Source organism: Gossypium raimondii, chromosome 4 (genome assembly GCF_025698545.1).
Source record: "Gossypium raimondii isolate GPD5lz chromosome 4, ASM2569854v1, whole genome shotgun sequence".
Lineage (NCBI taxonomy): Eukaryota > Viridiplantae > Streptophyta > Magnoliopsida > Malvales > Malvaceae > Gossypium > Gossypium raimondii.
In genome coordinates this window covers 33708452-33730942 of record NC_068568.1, presented here as the reverse complement: position 1 = coordinate 33730942, position 22491 = coordinate 33708452, and the positions used below count along the sequence as shown (strand labels likewise).

The window sequence follows — 22491 nt, the reverse complement described above, 5'->3', positions numbered from 1 at the left end:
TTTCTTTTGCACTAACATTTTCCCTTATTAGAACATCAATTCGTATTGGAGCATTTTCAACTGCTATGCGAGATTTAATGAATTTTGCAGTTGATTTGTAAAATGAATTATCTGTTGAACTTCTGGTTCACATTGCTTTGTATGAGGATCTTAGACATTGATATTTCATTTCAAGTACTTTATTAATCCAACTTTTTATTCTCTCCCCCTAATGTTGGGAAAATTGACAACTCATGTCATAACCAAATATCGAATTAATAGCTCAAAAATATTATAAGAAGACTCATATAAATATAGATTCTCAATCTCTTATGATGACCCATCTTTGTGTGTTGTGGTGGAGCAGTTGGAACATATACCGCACATCCAAAAATTATAAGATGAGAAATATTTGACTCTTGACCAAAAATCAATTGTAATTGAGAGTATTTATAATTTATTGGCTTGATACGTACAACATGTAAATCAATACAATCTCATGCTGAAATAGAAAATTTTGTTCTCATAAGTAATGATTTAGCTATTAGTTGGAGGCATTTGATAAAAAATTCAGGTAAATCATTTTGTGTGTGAACATGAGCTACAGGATGTTCAACTTTTATCCCAATTGACATGCAATAATCATTGAAAACTTGAGATGTAAACTCACCAACATTAGCAAGATTAATTGTTTTAATTGCATAATCTGAAATTAATCATTTAAACAAGCAATCTCGTAAATGACAGATTGCGAGTTGATAACGCATGTGATTATTTTGTAGATGCATCTACCAAAATCATATAATATCAAAACCATTCACATGATGGATGAATGGACCCATATTCGTTTCAGAAATACAAGACATTAAATCTCAACTTTAGCTAGTGAGTTTCTAATAATCAATTTTCATTGAGAACAAGTAACAAATGAGAATTCTTTAAATTAAAGAATCTTATGATTCTTTAATGAATGTCTATATGAATTCTCAATTAATTTTCACATCATATATTATCCAGGATGGTCTAACCGAACATGCCAAGTAGTAAATGCATTTGTATTAGTAAACTTCTAGTTTACTTTAACATGTGTTTCAATTGTACTAAATTGTAACAAATTGATAATTTTATTATCATCCATTTTAATTTGTATCCACATATAAGTACTATTGTGACATTTACTACTGGAAATGTCTAAATCAATGTGAAGTCTATACTGCCACTAAGTCAATAAATATAATTTCCAAATAGTTATATGCAGTATTCGCTTCAGGGAATATGTCAAAATATTCAAATGCCCAAAAAACTATTAATATCAAACTTTGAGAGTGGATCTTATTTTCCAGGTGTACAACAGGTACACAACCAATGACTTTTCATACATAAGTTTTGTGATAGCCCGAAATAGGGCCTAATCGGAATAGTGGTTTCGTAATCACAAATCCGAAGTGAAATAGTTTAATTTTATAAATTTTTATTAATTACTGATTGAATGAAATATTTTGTGAAAATATGGATAGGAAATTTTAATGATTTAGTGCCTAATTGAATTTTTAGGACTAAATTGAGAAAAATGCAAAGTGTGTGTAATTAGTGATTAAATGACTTAATTGAATTATTGCATGAAATGGAAGTGTTTATGTGGCAATTAGACCATAAATTAGTGTTATGGACATAAAAGGGTAATTCTAGAAAAATATCTAAGTAATGGGTCAAGGGCATTTTTGTCCAAATTGAATAAAAGACAAAATAAAGAGAAAATAAGTGTCCATCTTCTTCAAAATTGAAGAGTTGTTGCTGAAACGTTCATGTTCTATAGGCTAGGGTTCTTGATTTTTCTAAGCTCAATTGTAAGTGATTTCTTGCCTCGTTTTTAATTATTTTCGTATTTTTATGCTTATTGAAGCTTGAATTTCATGTTTCTACCATTTAATTTAAATGAAATTAAAGTTTAAAAATTGACCCATTCATGATATAATTGTAAATTGATTAGTGATGTTAAATAATGAATGTCTGAAGTGTTAATTACAAGTTTTAGTAGATGAATTTCGATGAAAATGTTGAAAAAGGACTAAATTGTGAAAGATGGTAAAGTGTGCATAAAGTTGTGATTTTGTGAAATTTAGGGCTGTTATGAGCAAGAAATATGATTTAGTGAAGTTTGAAATTTAAGAATTTAGTGAATTTTATTTTTACGAGCTTTGGGACAAAAGTGGAATTTTTGAAAAGTAATGGGAAAAAATGTAAGTTTGCCAAAATATTGTGTATGAATTGTATTTGAATGGAATATTGATAAAATGCATTAAATTGTGTTAATATAGATCAAGAAAGAAGAAATAGTGGAAGTGATCGTGTAATACCCCCTACCCGTATTCGTCGCCGAAATAGAGTATGAGGCATTACTAGATTTTACCGAATAAATATATATATATTTTCAATATAACCCCTTTATAAATATCTAATCTTCCCTGCAAATTTTAAACCGAGACCAATCCGACACAACCAATCCATTTGAATATATTTTCAAGATATATTTATCGTATTCATAAGATAATCTCATCACATACCAAAACCAAAATTTGTTAGCCATACCAATGGCTAACTATACATTCATTTCACATTAACATCTACTTTAGTAGCTTATACATGCAATTGATTTCCAAAATAAAGTTTCTTTATATACCGAGATCTTGAGGTTGATAGTGTGATGCGTCTCCGACCAAATCCGACCGCTAAGCTCTTAACATTCATACATCCATTCAATACATTATTTCTCTATCATGCACAAACTCAACATTCAAATTAGTCCAATAATTTCCATGTATCAATAATATATATCATGATTGATGAGCTCATCAATTCCATGATTTCCATTTCCTTGTTATTTTTACATATTTATCCCGTTGAATTTCTCGAAATTTCGATGGATTTTTAGAGGTACACTTTAGTGTACAAATCCGAGTCCGTCAATTCATATTAATGTGCGCACATTGCCATTTCAGAGAGCACACTCCCGCGAACCTCATCCTTACAGCGGGATTACTAGTCCAGGCTAAATCCCCTGTAATATAAACTCATAGAGTATTGTCGGGATTATCAGTCCAGGCTAAATCCCCTGCAACGACAATTACTCTAATGAGCTTGGATCTGAATTATCAGTCCAGGCTAAATTCAGACCCTAATTCGGATTACCCGTCCGAGCTAAATCTATTTTCCACATATTCTTCGGGAGGGCTAAATCAGGATAGGATCACCCGTCCGGGCTAGATCCTTTTTACCGTCAATTCCTTTTCAGAGATCCATCAAATTTTCCTTCCATTCAACCGGGATTTCTTCCCTTTTTTTATCAAATATATCAATGTTTCATTAATTTTCATATAATGAACATTCAAATCATATTCACATAACAAACATTTCAAGCATTTAAGAATATAATTCAAGTTACACGAACTTACCTCGACACTTGTTCGTAAACAAAAATCTACTAATCCTGAACTTTTTCTTTTCCTCGATCTAGCTTCGTATTTGAATTTTCTGGATTTGGTGCAAAAATTATGAAAAACCAGCTTGAAGAAACCCTTAGGACATTTTTGGCTGATGAGAATGCAGAAAAATAAAGAGAAATCTAGATAATTCCACTTTAGTCCTAACTTTTAAAGCAAATTTTGCAATATTCCAATTTTACCCTTAATTCTTCAATTCTCCGATTTTCTCACTTATGCCGCCTAAAATATCTCCTTTTGGGGTTATTTGCAATTTATGTCCCTCCTCATTTAACAATTGAGCTATTTAATTCTTCTAGTAACTTTTACACCTTTTTCAATTTAGTTCTTTTCACTTAATTGACTATCCAAACATTAAAATTTTCTAACTAAATTTTAACACCATATTACTAACACTTCATAAATATTTATAAAATATTTTTGACTCGGTTTTATGAGATTGAGGTCTCGATACCTTATTTTTACCCAATTTCTTCAATAATTTCTTTTTCTAACTAACCACTAAATCAGTAAAATTTTTCTATCGATATTTTCATACGATTTTCCTATCATACAGATATTCATGCAAAAATATTAAAATAAATTTCTCTTTAAATCGGATTTGTGGTTATGAAACCACTATTCCGATAACCTTGAATTTGGGCCATTACAGATCGGGGAAAAGAGAAGGTTATTGACTAAATTTTAAAAATAGTCGTTTTGCATCCGAGGTAAGTTATGTGTAAATAATAGCAATATATTTTTATAAATTGTGAATTTTATTTGATATGTGAATCAATATTGAATGTGGAAGGAAAATTGTTCATGAATTATTCAAGTGATAAAGTGTTGAAAATAAAGTGTTAAGTGTAAATTCCCGGTTGAACTTAGGAATAGAAGTGGATACAAGTGACATGTCACTAGAGATCAGAATTATAGTGTTACAGTGAGTCCTGGGTGCTGAGTGATCCAGCATGTGTTGCAGATACCTGACAGCTTGTGTGAGCAGGCCTGTGGACATTTCCAGTGTTATTGATCAGTGGTAGCTTCGGCTACATTTCAATGGTAGCTTCGGCTACATTTCAGTGTGGCACTTATGTGCTAAATCTCTACGTATCTGTGTATATTCTGAGTGTTCAACGGGATTAATAATGAGTTAAAGTGAATATGAAATGAAGTGTGTATGTAGTGATTTGAGCTTGTTCGAATTGGGGATCGTCGGAGCTCGTATCACACTATCAAAACCACCTCGGTATTATGTGTTTTCAAAATGTTTAAAACTATGGCATGTATAGATTCTTAATCATTTTGAGTATGTTCATATGATATGGCTAAGATTAGCTATTGAAATGGTTAGTAAAGATTATGTTTTGGTGTTATGTATGTTTAAATGGTAGCTAATACAAAGAAGCAGTTTTTTTGACAGCAGCAGTGATGTGAATGTGAAAAATCACCATAAATAGTATAAATGGAATTATAGAGTGAATGATATATATAATTAAATTTTATCAACTCTATTTTTACATGAAAGAAACGGTGTAGGCAAAGGAATTTTATATTTTGAGATATTTAAATTTTAGTCAGACAGGGTCAGAATGGTTTTTGAAGTCCCTGTTCTGACTTTAGAAAATCATTATAAGTTGTACAGAAATAATTATGGGTCATAATTTATATGTATAGATTCCTTAGTGAGTCTATTTTCAAAATAAATAAACGATAACATTATATGAATTATGTACAATGATATAATTGATTTTTAGTGCCAGGAGGTCAGAACTGTCGATTAGTAAAACAGGGGAGACTTTAATGAATAAACTATACTAATTGGCTAAACCAAAAATTCTAAAAATTTTATGGTAAAAAGGTATATGAGTCTAGTTTTAGGTAAAATTTACAAATTTAAATTTTTAGCTTTGTATCTTGAGATATAATTAAATTAGTGACAGTCGCGCAGGTTGACAGTTTTGTTGTGAACAGTGGATTTAATTTTAAAAGCAAATTTTTATGCTTCGAATTAGTAAATTAAGTTGGATGACATCTCGTACTCGATTCCAGCGATGGTCTCGGGTAAGGGGTGTTAGAAGTTTTCTCTCTTTCAAGTTCTCATCAGTATTTAGTAATATTTTACCACGTAATTTTAATTGAGAACTTATTCTGAATACTGTAGAGTTGTATTCATAGTTTTTTTTAAAACTTGCAACTTTATGTGTATCCAACCATAATAAGATTTAGATAGAATTATCATATTCTATTGCTCATAAGTAAAATTTTCACAGTCAAATATTTTACTTTCAACCCTTTAATAGGGATGATGACAAAAGAATAGCATAAAGATTATAAAATAAATATAAATTAATAACTCAATCCCTTTTTTATTCATAAGAAATATAATATTTTTCTCATTCACAATCTCAATATGAGATCCATTATGAATATATTTTAAAACTAATGCATTAACCATCACAAACTTTGTGCTTTTTAGATATTGATATATTAGCTCTTCTAGAGCTTTCAACTAATTTTGTACTATCAAATATTAGAATAATATTTGTTTGTTTTAGTACCAAATAAGATAAATATTTTCGATCTATAATGGTAGAATTCATTATTACATTTTCATATCATTCCTCAAAGAATATTAATGAAACAAAATATTTGGGCATACGCCACATATGTGGCCAATAATATTTCATATCACATTGATAACATAAATTATCTTTATCCTTTGAAGAGTTATCTTGGGAACTCTCATTATTCTCTTATTTGTTACTATATTCCCACTTTTAATGGTTCATAATTATATCTTATATTTTCTTTATGTTTGCATTCACTTGAGGAATGTAACAAATCTGTAGGGTAAACTTCTAAACACCTTTATTGATTTTTTTAATTTCATAATCACCATCGTAAACATACATGGATTTTAAATAAGAATTTATCCATTCATTTTGTCATGATTATTCTCCAATTATAATAAATATGATATAATAAATAAAACATAGTAAAATAAACCTGAAGATCTTTAACATCATCGCCATCACCTTGATTATTATCACGAGCATCCATTCTGAGATTGAATCTTTCAACATCCTAAAGATGAAGTTCTAAGGGTGGAAGTTTAAGATGAAAAGGAATTTGATTTGTGGGACGACTTCGAAAGATTTTGAAAAAATAGAGAATCGTCGTGTTAATAACATGTTATAAAATAAAGAGAGATGAAGAGAATAAGGGTCTATTTGATTGACGGAATTGATTTTCCGGAAAATCATTTCCAACTTTTCCAGCGTTTGATTGGAGGAAAACATTTTCCATTTGGAAAATGAACTCCAAAACAAGGGAAAATGGGTTACATTTTAGGGAAAATGTCTTACCCTTTCAATTTCCATAAGACATTTTCCGTGCTCTCCTCTCTATCGCCTCCTTCATTCCTTCCTTCATTTCGTAGAAAAGCGCTTACATTTATCGATTTTTCAAGAACTTGTTTTTTAATTATTCAATACTTGTTTTTTAACACAATTACAAATAATTTATTTGATATTAGTTTTTTCAATTTATAACGATTAATATTGTAGCTTAATAATTGAGTATTATTATAAATAAATCATTGCAATATATGTAAAAATAATTTAAAATATAAAATTTATTAATATATATTAATATATGTAAAAACAACTTTTCGAAAAATATTTTCAAAAATCTCCCAAGCGTGAGAAAATATTTTACAGATTCAATTAAACACCGAAAATATTTTCCAATAAATCGTTTTGCGAGAAAAGTAAAACATTTTCCGAAAATCATTTTACGGAAAATATTTTCTTGGCAATCAACAGACCCTAAAGAACAAAGAAAATATGAAAGCAATAGAGAATGTTCATTATTGATAAAGGATTATTACAATACTTCATCGAGTCTTTATTTATAGGCATAAGAAGTATAAGCAAGTAGACATCTAATTCTAATAATTATTAGAATTTAAAGTGCATCAAAACTTTATCTTGATTATGATGGACATCCACTTAATAAGATATTCATAACAAAATAAAATATTAATAAAATTAAAACTAAGAATACATGTTATGAATATCTTATTAAGTGGATATCTATCAAGATCAAGATAAGTTTTGATGTACTTTAAATTTAATAGTAATTAGAAGTAGATCTCTACTTCATTTATACTTCTTATGCCTATAAATAGATATTTTAGAGAAGTATTGTAAATATTCCGATTGATCAAATAAAATACGCTCTCTTTTGCTCTTTCATTCTCTTTGTTCTTTATTCTTTGTCTTTTATTTTATAACATGTTATCAACACGATTCTCTTTTAATTGTTTTTCTCCATATGTCATAAAAATATCCCAAAATTCACTGTTGTTGATTGTCTCCTAAAGCTATTGCTATTTCAATTGAGGCCTGCGCACTATGGGTAATCATTAGAACCTTTAACCACTAACAGCTTGTTTGGTTTGGTGTATTGGCTAAGCCAATACACCCCTAATCGGTGGGCCCCATTTAATCCCACTTCAATCCTCTGTTTGGTTCAGGGTATTGGCTAATACCCGTCTATTACATTACACCCCTAATCCCCAAAATCCACCGATTTCTATTACGTTCCTCTTTCTCAGATTAGGTGCTGCTTGAGTTTTAGACCCTGTTTTACCCTCCCGCTTCCCTTTCCGTCTTCTGCTTTCTTCCTTCATCTTTCTTTTCTTTGAAGATTACAATAAAATCGACGCTGGCCTTCTCAACCTTTTATTTTGGAGTTTCTTGAATGGAAAGGTAAATTCATATTTCTAACTCTCTTTTGCTCTCAAATTTATATGGATTCCTGTATTTTAATTAGCTTAAGTTCCAAGTAGATTTCTATTTCTTAAAGGTTTTTGTTGCTGGTGGAAATTGGAACTCGATTGCAATGTAAATTGTCTCGTTTTCTCTGTTTTAATTAGCAATGTAAATTGCTTCAAAACCCAAGACCTAAAAACCACTACTCCTCGAACTACCACTCGACCCTCTGGGATTTTTAAACTTACCCCTGTTTCTCCTACTTTGGCTCGATTCCTTGGAGCCCCAGAGGCTTCCCGTTCCGATGCTGTTAAGCATATCTGGATCTATATCAAATCCCATAACCTTCAGGTTCTCTCCATCTCTATTGCGTCCTATATAAAGTTATATTGTTTGGTCTAAATAAATGTGGGCTTGAGTAAATATCTGGGAAAATGTTGTTCAATTTTGGTAGTTAATTTGTACCATTTATTAATGGTTCTTGTTGCGAGTTGTTTGCTTGATGGCTTTATGAGGTTTCTTTACCCTTTCCATGGGCATTTGTTCCCTCTATAATATATTTTTTGTGCTTGTTAATCTTTGGGGTTTGGACTGTTTGGTGTTTATTGTTCAAGAGTAGTTAAGCTAGCAACTGTAGTAGGATTAAATTTTATGAATATTCATTTGCTACTGATTAGTTTCATTGATGGAGATTGGATTGTTATGGTTCATAAATATAAGTTTAGCCTTTTCACGCTTTTATATATAGCTTACATGCTAGCTCGCTGTTTCATTTTCCTACTAGCAGGTTTTTGTGGTGTTTTAGTTCTCTTCTTTCTAGATTTCTACCTCCTAAGCAACATTTTCACCCTCTACTTCATTTCTATCCTTTAATGCTTGCTCAATTACGGTTGTTTTGAAATATAAAACTAGTCACTTTTATCTCAGGAAGACAAACAAACAACAAAATTAGTCAAAAATAACTCCGCCTAATCACATGAACCCTCTGAAGTCGAACAAAAATAAAACCACTCTTGAATCGCACATGATATCTCACTTTAAAATTTTCGTTTTCTACAACTTTATAAGCATCAAGATTGGGAGAAAGAAACCAAAACATAAAACAACTTTGTTTCACTAAATGAACAAGGATTCCTAACATTTTAACATAGCCATGAAATCAAACACTAGCCCATCACTAGTGTTCTTACTCTTCTTACATTACTTTCTTTATTTCTATCTCACGGGGTTAATACAACTTTTAGTTCCATTATTTGCTCACCTATTCCTTGTCTCGTTGAAGCGGTCCCTAAAACTGGGGTTTGATTGAAAATTAGCATCGTGATCTCATATACTTTACCGGAAATATAGGTGCCTATCTAATTCATGTGTGATTGATTTTAATACTAGTCGAATTCTTAGAAGTGTAAATTATTTTGTATATTAGCACAGTTGTTAAATTTCTTGCGCCTAGTGTATCTGACCACTGTTGTTCCAGTAAATTGATGTTCTATGTGAAATTTTGTAGGTATTGATTGTTAGCTACCGATTTGCTCCGCAGACAAAATCGTTGGCAAGTCAAGTCAGTAGTTGCAATTGAAGAGGTTTGTTAACTTATCCAATCTTCTAAAATTGTAAGACTTCAAAATCAAATCTGAGAAACACATAAAACACATACATGCTGATTTTTTCATGGACTTTTAATTTTTTGGAAATTATTTTCTTTTTCGGTCTTTTAGGTATTTATTTTTATCGTATTATGAGTTTAGTAGTAGATTCTAGAAAGATTTGATATTGAATTGCATAAGCAAATGAACTTAATTGCTCTTGGATTTGTTTAAACAAATATTTTGTCTCACCATTTATGCCTACAAGTATATACAACAAGTCTATTTAACAAGTCCTTCCGAACACATTTTTAATTGGTATTAAAGCCTAATAACATAAGCTTTTGGTGTGAATTTCTATTAGATGGGGCATTAGATATAATCAAACTAATTAAAATTGTAAGGTGCTTAAAATTGAAGTAATAAATTAGAAACATTTTATTAAAAAACTAATTAAATGTGTATATTCATATACAACACATTATTTAAAAATATTTTAAATAAAACAAATTAAAAATATTATTCATATATCATTACATATATATCGACTTTTGAATATGTATCAATTTAACCCAATCCAATCATGAGTAAATTCATATAAAATTGGATCATTAGGTATAATCAAGTAAACAACTTGATTAAAAACAAATATTCAATATATTAAAATTGGATCATTAGATATAATCAAGTAAACAACTTGATTAAAAATAAATATTCATTGTTATTATGATTGATTAAAAACAACTTGATTAAAAACCAAGTATTTGGTAACATTGTTGATTAGAAAACAAATATTCAATATATTAAAATTGGATCATTAGATATAATCAATTAAACAACTTGATTAAAAACAAATATTCATTGTTATTATGATTGATTAAAAATAACTTGATTAAAAACAAGTATTTGGTAACATTGTTGATTAGAAAACAAATATTCATTGTTAATGTTAATGTTAAAGTTCTATTTTTGCTTCGTTAAGATTCTAAATTTGTCTGATCATTTTCTTTGATAGTGTGATATTGCTTCCTATTGAAGCAAATAAATTATTTAATTTCATTTCTTGTTTATTGAAATTATGATTAGAGAAATGTGACTTTTTTTACTGCGATTTGACAATATGGAACACATTAATATATTGCAGTAATGGCTCGTCTGCCTTTAATTGCACAAAGTGTGAGGTGACAAAGAATTGGTATTGCATTGACAATTTGGTTGGAAATCTGTAGAATCGCGATTTGGTTCTTATTTAGAATGGGTGCCAGCCTTAGCCTACATACTTATAGACCAAGGATTAGGTCCTATACCGTAGATTTTTATGCACAACGGGATTATGTGAAGAGGCTTGTCTATGCTAGTGACGAGACTTGTATTGAACAAGTACAGATGAATAGAGCGCCTTTTTAAACTATGTGAGATGTTAGAATCGATAGGGGGATTGAAGTCGTCAAGGTTCATGCTTGTTGATGAGCAAGTAGCAATGTTTTTACATATCATCTCCCATCACCTAAAAAATCGAGTTATCAAGCATCACTTTAGGAGGTCCGGAAACGTAAGCGAGCATTTCATAATGTTTTAAATCTTGTCATACACGCTTACAAGATGTCTTATTTAAAAGCCGGACCCGATTCTGGTGATTCTTCCGACACAAGGTGGAAATGGTTTAAGGTATTAGACGAGTTTTATATATAGCTTGTACAATATTTAGTTGACTAATATGATTAATCATAGTGTTCTAACTCAATGTTCTATATCATGTGATATAGAATTGCTTAGGTGCTCTTGATGGAACCCACATCAAGATTAGGGTGCCAACAGTTGATAAACCTAGATATCGCACCGAAAAGGTGACATAGCAACAAATATGCTAGGTGTTTGTACACCGAGATGCAATTTGTTTATGTTCTTCTGGTTGGGAAGGTTCAATTTGCCGATGGACGGTGCTTGAGATGCCATTAGTAGAAGACATGGACTAAAAGTTCCTCATGGTACAGTGTATAGTTAGAGGAATTTGAATTATTCATTAAGATCAAACTTTGTTTGCTGAATTAATCATTTTTTAGCCAATTTATTTTATAGGTTGTTATTATCTAGTTGATGCTGGATACACAAATTGTGAGGGATTTCTTGCACCATTTAGAGGACAGCGATATCATCTGAACGAGTGGCGTCAGGGTTATCAGCCAAGTTCTCCGCAAGAGTTTTTTAATATGAAACATGCCTCAGCACGTAATGTCATTGAAAGATGCTTTGGCTTATTAAAACTTAGATGGGGAATACTTAGGAGTCCATCGTTTTAATAATCTTATTAAAATTTAAATAACAATAACAAATTTCTGCTAATTATAAGAATTTTATTAAATTATATATTTTAATTAAAATATATTTAATAATAATTATGTTTAAATATGATTAAGATATTTATTACTGATAATAATAATCTTATTAAAATTTAAATAACATTAACAATAATCATTTACCAAAACAATTTTCGCTAATTATAAGAATTTTATTAAATTATATATTTTAATTAAAATATATTTAATTATAATTATGTTTAAATATGATTAAAATATTTATTACTGATAATAATAATCTTATTAAAATTTAAATAACAATAACAATAATCATTTACCAAAACAATTTTATGCTAAGGGTATTCTAGTCATTTTAGTTTTTCCATTATGCTATTACACCTCTATTCCATTCAACCAAACACAAGATTACTATTACGCCTCTATTCCATTACATTCAACCAAACAGTGGATTAGCTATTACACCTCTAATCCAATACACCTCTAATCCCAATACACCTCTAATCCAATACACCTCTAATCCAATACAGTGAACCAAACGCACCCTAAGGTACGCATAAATTTCTAAATTTTTTTATGCCCCTTTTATGCAAAGAAATTTATATAATCCTTACGTTGTATGTTTTTCTCCATTGTTGATTGATTTTTTAGTAAATTTATTTTATGAGAAAATATTACTACTTTGAGGTTTCTTTTAAACTAAGATTCTTTTATTAAATTATAGTATGCATAATATTTAGATGTTTAAATATTTTATTATTAAACTCTTGTTATTAAATATTCTTGTAATTTGATTAAAATTATGGGGAAAGTTTTATTAACCTACCATAGTTGATTAAAGGGAAATTTAATATGATCTGTTGAGTCTTATTAACTTACTAATGTTGAATGATTGTATTATATCTTTTAAATTGAATTTATAAATATTTGATTAGAAGCTTCATAAGATTTTATAACATATATGTGATATTGAAATTTGGTATAATGTGTATTAGATAACTTTCAAGCATCGTACACGAAAATTTTGATTGTTTATTAAACGATTTTTACTATTAGATTATAAATATTATTACGAAAACAAAGTTGTTTTACTACTTGCAATAATAGTGCTCGTGATAATTGCAGAGTGATGAAAATGATGCTAAAGATCTTCATATATATTTTACTATAATTTATTTATTATATCGTGATTATTATAATTAGAGACTAATAATGACAATATGGATAGATAGATTTTGATTTGAAATCTATACATGTTTGCGATGGTGATTATGAAATAAAAATCTATTGGGAAGTTTATAAGTTCGTCCTAGTAAATCATTGCATTCCCAAGTGAATACAAGTACAAAAGAAAATAAAACCAATATTATTTCGATATTTGGTAGTATAAAATTAGTCGAAAGCTCCAAAAGAACTAATATATTAATATCTTGTGACGGTTAATCCATTGGTTTTAAAATATATTCATAATAGATCTCATATTGAGATTGTGAATGAAGAAATATTATATTTCATATGAATCAAAAGAGGATTGAGTTATTGATTACTCTTGTTATTAAATTGAATTGATGTTACTATATTTGTGATCTTCGTTTGTCATTATCCCCATTAAAGGGTTGAAAGCAAAATATTTGACTGTGAAAGATCTACTTATAAGCAATAGAATATGGTAATTCTATCTAAAGCTCATTATGTTTGGATGCACATGAAGTTACATGTTTTTTAAAGCTGTGAGTATAACTCTATAGTATTTAGAATAAGTTCTCAATTAAGATTATGTGGAAAAATATTACTGATGCGAACTTGTAAGAGAAAACTTATGTATGAAAAATCATTGGTTATGTACCTGTTGTACACTTGGAAAATAAGATTCACTCTCAAAGTTTGCTATTAATAGATTTTGATTGGATTCAAAGTCTACTACTAGAGTTTAATTTGCTTACTTCTTGATAAAATCATCAAGACTCAATGCAAAATTTTTTAACATATTCCTGAAGCAAATATTGTATATAATTGTTTAGAAATTATATTTTGTTGACTTAGTAACATTATAGATTTCACATTGATTTAGACATTTCCAGTAGTAAATGTCACAATAGTACTTATATGTAGATACAAAGTAAAAGGAATGACAGTAAGATTATCAATTTGTCACAATTTATATTGACATTATTAGTACAATTGAAAAGAATGTTAAAGTAAACCAAAGTTTACTGATACAAATGCATTTACTACTTGACGTGACCAGTTAGACCATCTTGGATCATATATGATGCAAAAATTAATTGAGAATTCATGTGGACATTCATTAAAGAACTAGAAGAATTTTTAATTTAAAGAATTCTCATTTGTTGCTTGCTTTCAATGAAAATTGATTATTAGAAACTCACTAGCTAAAGTTGAGATTTAATGTCTTGCATTTCTAAAATGAATATGGGCACATTCATCCACCATGTGGATGGTTTTAATATTATATGATTTTGGTAGATGCATCTACAAAATAATCACATATGTGTTACCAACTTGCAACTTGTTGTTTGCAAGATTACTTGCTTAAATAATTAATTTCATATCATGCAATTAAGACAATTCATATTGCTAAAGCTGGTGAGTTTATATCAAAATCTTTTATTGATTGAGTCTAAAAAACTTCCGTAAAAGCTTGTTATTTATGCGCATAATGGTTTAGAGAAATTATTGATTGAACGCATCTGATTAATATCTAAACCATTACTTATGAGAACTAAACGTCCTATTTTAACATGAGATTATGTTGATTTACGTGTTGTACGCATCAAACCAATACGTTATAAATACTCCCCCATTACAATTGGTTTTTAGTCAAGAGCTAAATATTTTTCATCTTTGAATTTTTGTATGTGTATATATGTTCCAATTGCTCCACCACAACGCACAAAGATGAGTGAATCCTCAAAGAAAGTTGAGAATATATATTAATTACAAGTCTCCTTATATTTTTTAATGTTTTGAATGTTTTGGAGATTTAATTATGACCTGATTTGTGATTACTATTTTGATATAGTTTTCCCGATATTAAGGGAGAGAAATAATAGTTGAATGAAATCACTACTTGTAATGAGTTATCATTATTTAGATTCTTATAGAGAGTAATTTGAACCAGAAGTTCAAAAAAGATAACTAATTTATTACAAGTTAACTGTCAGATGTATATACCATCTAATATTTTGAATAAAAGTCCCAGTAGGACAATCAGTTAGAATAAATAATAGATCTATCGGTTCCAAATGTGAAAATACTTCTAGATGGTCATATAGTGGAAGCGGGTACTTTAGAAGAGACCTAAGACATAACTAATAATTAAAACTCTAGAAGAGATTCAAGTACCTGAAACTGAAGATTAAAATAGTGAAAATAAGGGATCTCGATAAGTTATGTCAATTTGAGAAAATGTGGAACCAATAATAAAAGTGGTTAATAATGGTTTTGCACGAAATATTATTGTTGAAATAATGAAACAAAAAGAGGATCTTGAATAAATCTATGGATTATATTGTTCAAAATAGAAAGATGCAACTTGAGTACAATTAAATTTGTGGAGTTTTTGGACCAGTAGTCCAAATATCTAAAGGTATAAAACTAATGAGGGTATAAATGAAGTAGTTTTGCAAAAACAAAATAAAAATATGAAATTTTTTGTTAAGTCCTGGCATTGATTATGAAAATATATAATATTCTTTTGTGGTGGATGCAATAACCTTTAGCTATATTATTAAACTGACAGTTCATAAAAGATTTTGTAATAGACCAATTTAGCCCGGGCTCACAAAAAAATAATAAACCCAAAATAATAAAACAGAGTCCAAGTCCAGTCCAAAATTATATCATTTGGCCCGATCGGAATGGCCCATTATTTGAAAAGGTTGAAGGTCCATCTACAAGTTTGACACATATGGAAACATAATCTTCAATAATATGCAATCTTAGATATGATATGCAATCTTAGAAGATATGATTTTGTAATCTTAGGGATTTAATTTGTAGATATCCTTTAATCTTAGCCGTTGATGTAATTAATCGGTACCGCTGGATTTGGGGAGGCTCAACTATAATTAGAGGCCTCTCCCTTCATTGTAAAGGACTTGAGTTGGGAGTAATAATAATTATTAAAAGTATTCACTCAAGTTTCTCTCTCTCTTTCGTTCTTATTTTCTGTGGCTTATTCTTATTTTGTTGATTTGTGTATAATTTATTTATTGATTTGTATATTGTTGATTTCAAATCTCTTTTCCTTATTATTCATTTTAAATTCATTATTTTCAAATTTGTTCACATTTTATTTTGCCTTATATTTTTTTTAAATTCATTGGTCTTTGATTATTGATGCTATTTAATCCTCTATTTGTTATTTTATTTTAATTTTATTAAATTAATTATTTTAATATTATTAACACTATTATGTGGCATCATTAATCTTGTATCATTATTATTTACTTTTTATGCCTTTAAATTTCAAATTTTGTTATATATATGCATGTATACATATATACGTTTTATAATATATACATATACGTACACATTTTTAATTTTTATAAATATATATATACACATACTTTTATATATTTTCTATGTTTCATAATTTTATATACATACTTATATATATATTTTTACATATTAAAATACGTATATTTATATATTTTTATTTTTATATGATTCACACATATATATTTTTCTTATATGTACATATATATATATATTTATATTTTATAATTTTATCTATTTTCTTTGTTATTATTATTGCTTTACTTGATGTTTATTTATTTATTTATTCACATGACCATTATTATCATTATTATATTCTTTAAATGCTTGGTTTTATTTGTTTATTTACTTGATATTGTGTATACATGATTGATTTGTTTTTTATTTATCTTTTCATTATTATTATTATTATTATTATTATTATTATTATTATTATTATTATTGTTCTTGATCATGCTATTTATATTTACATTATCACAATTGTTACTCCATTATATAATTTTTACCCAAATTCGTATAAAGAGAAAATTTTGAAAAATAAAGGCAATACTCGGTATTTGAAATCTTCGAGAGGATTGGGCCCTAACGTATTGGGTTCCAACTCTTTCGTTGAATCCGAATAATCGATAATGCTCTTTAATCAAAACATAAATAAAAAGCTCATTATCGAGAATTCAATACGTTGTGTCCTAACGCATTGGATATGACACGTTGTTTTCTCGAGATGATGATTTTTTCTAAAAATAATAAAGGTAATATTCAATGTTTAGAATTTTGAGAAATTGTGCCCTAACGTATTGGGCTGCGATTTCTTCATCTAACTTAAACAATTGAATATCCTTTTAAATTTTATTGCACGAGTTTTTTGGACAAGCTCGTTTTTGAGGAAGTGAAATATCATGCCCTAACTTATTGGGTGTGACATTTTCTCTTTTCGAAATGAGAGGGTTTTATCGAGTAACTTGTTTTATATAAGTTTTTAAAAAAATAAAAATAAAAGATCGTATTTTAAATCTCTTCAAAGTTTTTAATTTTCGACATTAAGACATTAATTAATTAACTAGGTACCAATTTTTGGGCGTTACAAGGGTGCTAATCATTCCTCGTATGTAACCGATTCCCGAACCCGTTTTTCTGAATTTCGTAGACCAAAATCGTGTTTTTAATAAAGTCAAATCGCTTATTAAAAATAACCACTTTTTGAGGTGACCCGATCACACCTAAATAAAAAGAATCGGTGGCGACTCCCATTTTTATTTTTCAAAATCCAAGTCGAACCTGTTTTTCAAAATAAAAATGGTTTCAACAGATTTAACTTGCGTTTAATGGTTGTTGTTACAACCTTTTATGAATCACTATATATTAAAGTTTATATTAAAATCCTTGAAAGATTTAGAATGCTAGAAACATATTAAAATTCTCGATAAATTGTTCATTTATATGAATTGAAATAATTTGAACATATGTAGTAAATTTGACTGAGTGAATAGTAGTTGAAGGAGGTTTATAAAATGATCCAAAATACCGATTTATATTTTTATAGAATAATTATGATTAAAGTTTCCTATGACTATTGTTGAAACTCCTGAAGAGATCAAAATATATTTTCCCCAAAATTTTTCCTCACTCATGACTTTCAAAAGAATGGTGATATAAATGCTTAGCAATACATTCAAATGGTCATTTGAAAAGCTAGTAGTCAAGATTGAATATGCAGAATATGAGATATTATGTGATGTTTTTATGAGGGGAGTAAATTTGCGCTATACTCTTTTTTTCTTAACCAAGGTTTTGTCCCATTGGATTTTCTTGGTAAGGTTTTTAATGAGGCAATATATTATGAGTATTATAGAAATTGTACTCTTTTTCCTTCACTAGGAATTTTTTTCCCACGGGATTTTTATCTTAGTAAGGTTTTAATGAGACACATTATCTACCAATGGACATCTAAGGGGGAGTGTTATGAATGTCTATCAAGATCAAGATAAATTTTGATATACTTTAAATTCTAATAGTGATTAGAAGTATATCTGTACTTAATTTATACTTCTTATGCCTATAAATAGAGATTTTGGAGAAGCATCGTAAATATTTCCAATTGATCAATAAAATACGTTCTCTCTTTTGCTTTCTCATTCTCTTTGTTCTTTGTTCTTTATCTTTTATTTTATAACAGATATAATTTTTAAATATTAGCATTTAGTTTTATCAAGCAACATTTATATTTACTAAATTATCAAATAGTTTTTAATATCAATTTCAGTAATAATTTTTTAATGCTTAAAATTTCAATTTATTTAATATTAAAAAGTAAAATTAGTTTATATTACTAATATTCATAAATAAAATACAAATATGAAGTAGTAATATTGAAATTATAAAAGATTGGGGGACCCTAAAGAAGTTAAAACTGGTGAGGAGCATAGCCGGTCTAGAACACCTTTTAAATGAAACCAAATTACCTAAACAGAGCCCAAAACCTCGCTCGATTTTTCGTTTCAGTGACAGAACCTGAAATACGAAAGCCGGAAGCCGCTTCAACATTTTCATCCTTGGATTTCTGAGGTTGTATCCCAAATCCCGCTAAGAAAAATGGTAAATTTCTAGATCCTTTTTATTATAATTATTTCATTTTCCCATTTTTCTCTGTTTTGCCATTTTTTTAAATGTTTTTGTTTGAATCTAATTAAATGCTTAATTTGGAGTACGAAAGTTCACCTTTTTTTAGGAATTATTTTACTATGGATGCCATTCAGTTTCATAACATGAATAAAGAATTTGTTTCAGCTTAATATTTCTAAAGGAAAAAAGATTATTTTTTGGGGGGAGAAGTTGTTATGGTGTTGTGGACTTTCTTTTTAGTTCCAAGTATAAGCCGAACTATGTTACCTGAGTTATTTTTATTTTAGTATTCTGTGTCCAACACATATTTTGACAAATATATGGAATAATTGAGCTTATCTGTGTCGAAACATACCCGTTTTAGATACTCACCTTCGCGTCCAGTTACAATTTGTTTTGAATAAATCTGATGCTGATAGACTCCTCTGAGTTCAGGCAAAAGTCCCTTTTGTTTATGGTGTAGTTTAAAGTACGTCTGTTGATAAACTCATGGAGATGTTGGGATTTGGCAGTTGATGTGATTTCCATGGTAGAGAAAGAGCCAAGGGAAGCTTCAGCCTTAGCTTATGTTTTTAAGTACTTGAGAGATATTTAATCTTCTTATCAATTTATTGATTTCATGGTATGAAACTTTAGTTTCTTGTTTATTCTATGACTCTAGATTTCTTTCTAATGTTGCTCGAATTGAATATGAGAATGTGTCTACCATAGGTATGTGTGCGTATCTATATTGAAGTTTTTCATGTATTTTGGGGGTCATATCTCCATATCTAAATACACATTGGACACAGATACTTCACAAAAAATGAAAGAGTTGAGGGAACTTTTAGTTTATGGCATTTGGTCAGTTTAGGGTAGCTGTGTGTTAGCCTTCAAAGAATTAGTAAAAAGATGAATCTTGAATGAATTAATAGCTTGTTCGCATTCAAAACCTATGTAACGTGGTCTCAGGGGGTGAGTATCAAATACAGGTATGTGTTTGACACGGATACTTTAGAGAGAATGAAGAGTCTGGAAAACATAGCTTAAAACTTATTAGAATTTGATGCAACATTAAAGAACTGCTTATGCTCACTAGTTGAACTCAAATTGTCTTTATTATGTGTCTGATACGGGTACTTTAAGGAATGAAAAATCCGGAAAGCATAGTGGAAAACTCGGTGGAATAAAATGTGACTTTCAAGAGCTGCTTATGCTAATTGATAACTTGTCGAACTAAAACTTTTTAGCTGCAATTGAGGGTTAATAGTGTTTCTTTTCTTTTGTAAAATAATTAAAGACTTGATTCTTCTGCTGCAATATATATAAACTTTAATTAATGAATTTCTAGATGTTCATCAGGCTACACCATTTTTCGCTGGGCTTGCAGTTGCTGCAGCAGCTCTTGCTGGTAGATATGGAATACAAGCTTGGCAAGCATTTAAGGCAAGACCACCAAAACCTAGAATGCGTAAATTTTACGACGGTGGTTTTCAACCTACAATGACAAGAAGAGAAGCCGCGTTGATCCTTGGTGTTCGGTAAGCTTTGTTCCGCATAACTCATTAAGGAAATGATATATTATGAATCTGTTATATATTTGTAATATCTATTTGAGAGTTAATATTATGATTTTAGATTCTTAAGCATACATGAATGACTCATTTATGAACTTTATCCCCTAGAATATTAAGGCAATCATATACTTTGAATATTTTATATATTGGTAATGTCTATCTGAGAGATAATATTATGATCCTCAAGTTTTTGGTGATGGGAGTTCTTATTTGATTACTTCCTAAGTTAATGTTTGAAGTTTCGAAAAATTTTCTGGCATCCGAATCCAACCCTTGTCACTACCTTAGTAAGACCAAAGGGTGATTGAGAACTATGAAGTGAGCCCCAATACATGCATCTTCAATTAAATTTTTTTTTCATATATTTGCCCAAATATATATGTGGGACACGAGTACTTTAGGGACATGCAGTATAGATTAGGGTTGGGGAAATGAAGAATGAAAGCAAGCATAGATGATACTTGTGGCATGCATTTCTTTAGTGTTTTCACAGATTTCCATATTTGTGATGATGTTTCTTTTCTACACCATATGCTTTAACAGGGAGAACGCGACAGCGGAGAAGGTGAAGGAACAACATAGGAAAGTAATGGTAGCGAACCATCCAGATGCGGGTGGGAGCCACTACCTGGCCTCGAAAATCAATGAAGCTAAAGATGTGATGCTTGGGAAGACGAAGGGCAGTGGATCTGCATTTTAAATCCAAAATGGCCTTTGCTTTTTATTTTGGGTGTCAAACTTCTAAACCATTTGCCTACTTATATGGAAGCATACCAAAATTTATTTTTAATGAAATAATATTAAAAAAATGGTATGAAAACTGTGGCTTTGCAAAAATATTTGAAGTGGTGTTGTCACACTGAAAAATATGCCGATGTTACGTCAAAATATGGGTGTCGTTGGGGGAATAAAATAAAAATTAAATGCGGCACCCACTTTCATCTGTAAATACCTCATTCTTTCATCAATTTAAGAATTCAAGATCAAACGCATTGTTTTTGGTGTTTTAATTATTATTTAATTTAATTTATTTGTAATAATAGTTATGTTTTTATAATTTTTAGTATTTGTTTGTTGATCAGATATTTGAATGCTTTTTATTTAATCAACATAACTTGTTCAGATACAGCGATGTTGGTATTTGGACTCGGGCCTACATATATATTTTTACCATATGCAAATGGATTGCATGATGTGTTTCTTTTCATCTTAAATCTCGGTGATCGACATCCCTTATCACATGAGGCTTATTTCGTAATTTATTTGCTCAATTTACTTGGATAATAAATTTGTATTTTGAGATTACTTTTGGAGGTTTTTTTTATCTTGGATTATTATGCACCAAATTGAAGTCTAATTTGAAAGGTTGTCTCATTTAGTCTATAAATAGGTAGCTTATTCGTATGAATGAATGCTTCGTTTGGAGAGTGTTAGTGCTGATTTTGTTAGTTTATTTGCTGTCGATTTTCTTTCTATTTATGCACTCGGCATTATTTGACAGTGTTAAATATGATTGTAAGTGAGGTATTGGATGAGTAGTTGTAACAAGTTGGGACTAGTTACTAGGGTTGCAATTACTTCTTATACGTGTAAGGGTGGATTGAGTTTTAACAAACAGGTGATTGGATCAATTGTTGAATGAACCATTCACT

At 29.3% G+C, this 22491-nt stretch overlaps 1 protein-coding gene across 1 annotated transcript; it reads left to right on the top strand.

Annotated features, from left to right (window-relative positions):
* The first annotated feature begins 19088 nt into the window (after positions 1-19088).
* On the top strand, positions 19089-21659 carry LOC105780849 (mitochondrial import inner membrane translocase subunit TIM14-1). Its single transcript, XM_012605369.2, has 3 exons — positions 19089-19256; positions 20625-20803; positions 21383-21659. Exons 1-3 carry the CDS (start codon positions 19254-19256, stop codon positions 21537-21539), a joined length of 339 nt encoding a protein of 112 aa, XP_012460823.1. The 5' UTR covers positions 19089-19253; the 3' UTR covers positions 21540-21659.
* The last annotated feature ends 832 nt before the right edge of the window (positions 21660-22491 follow it).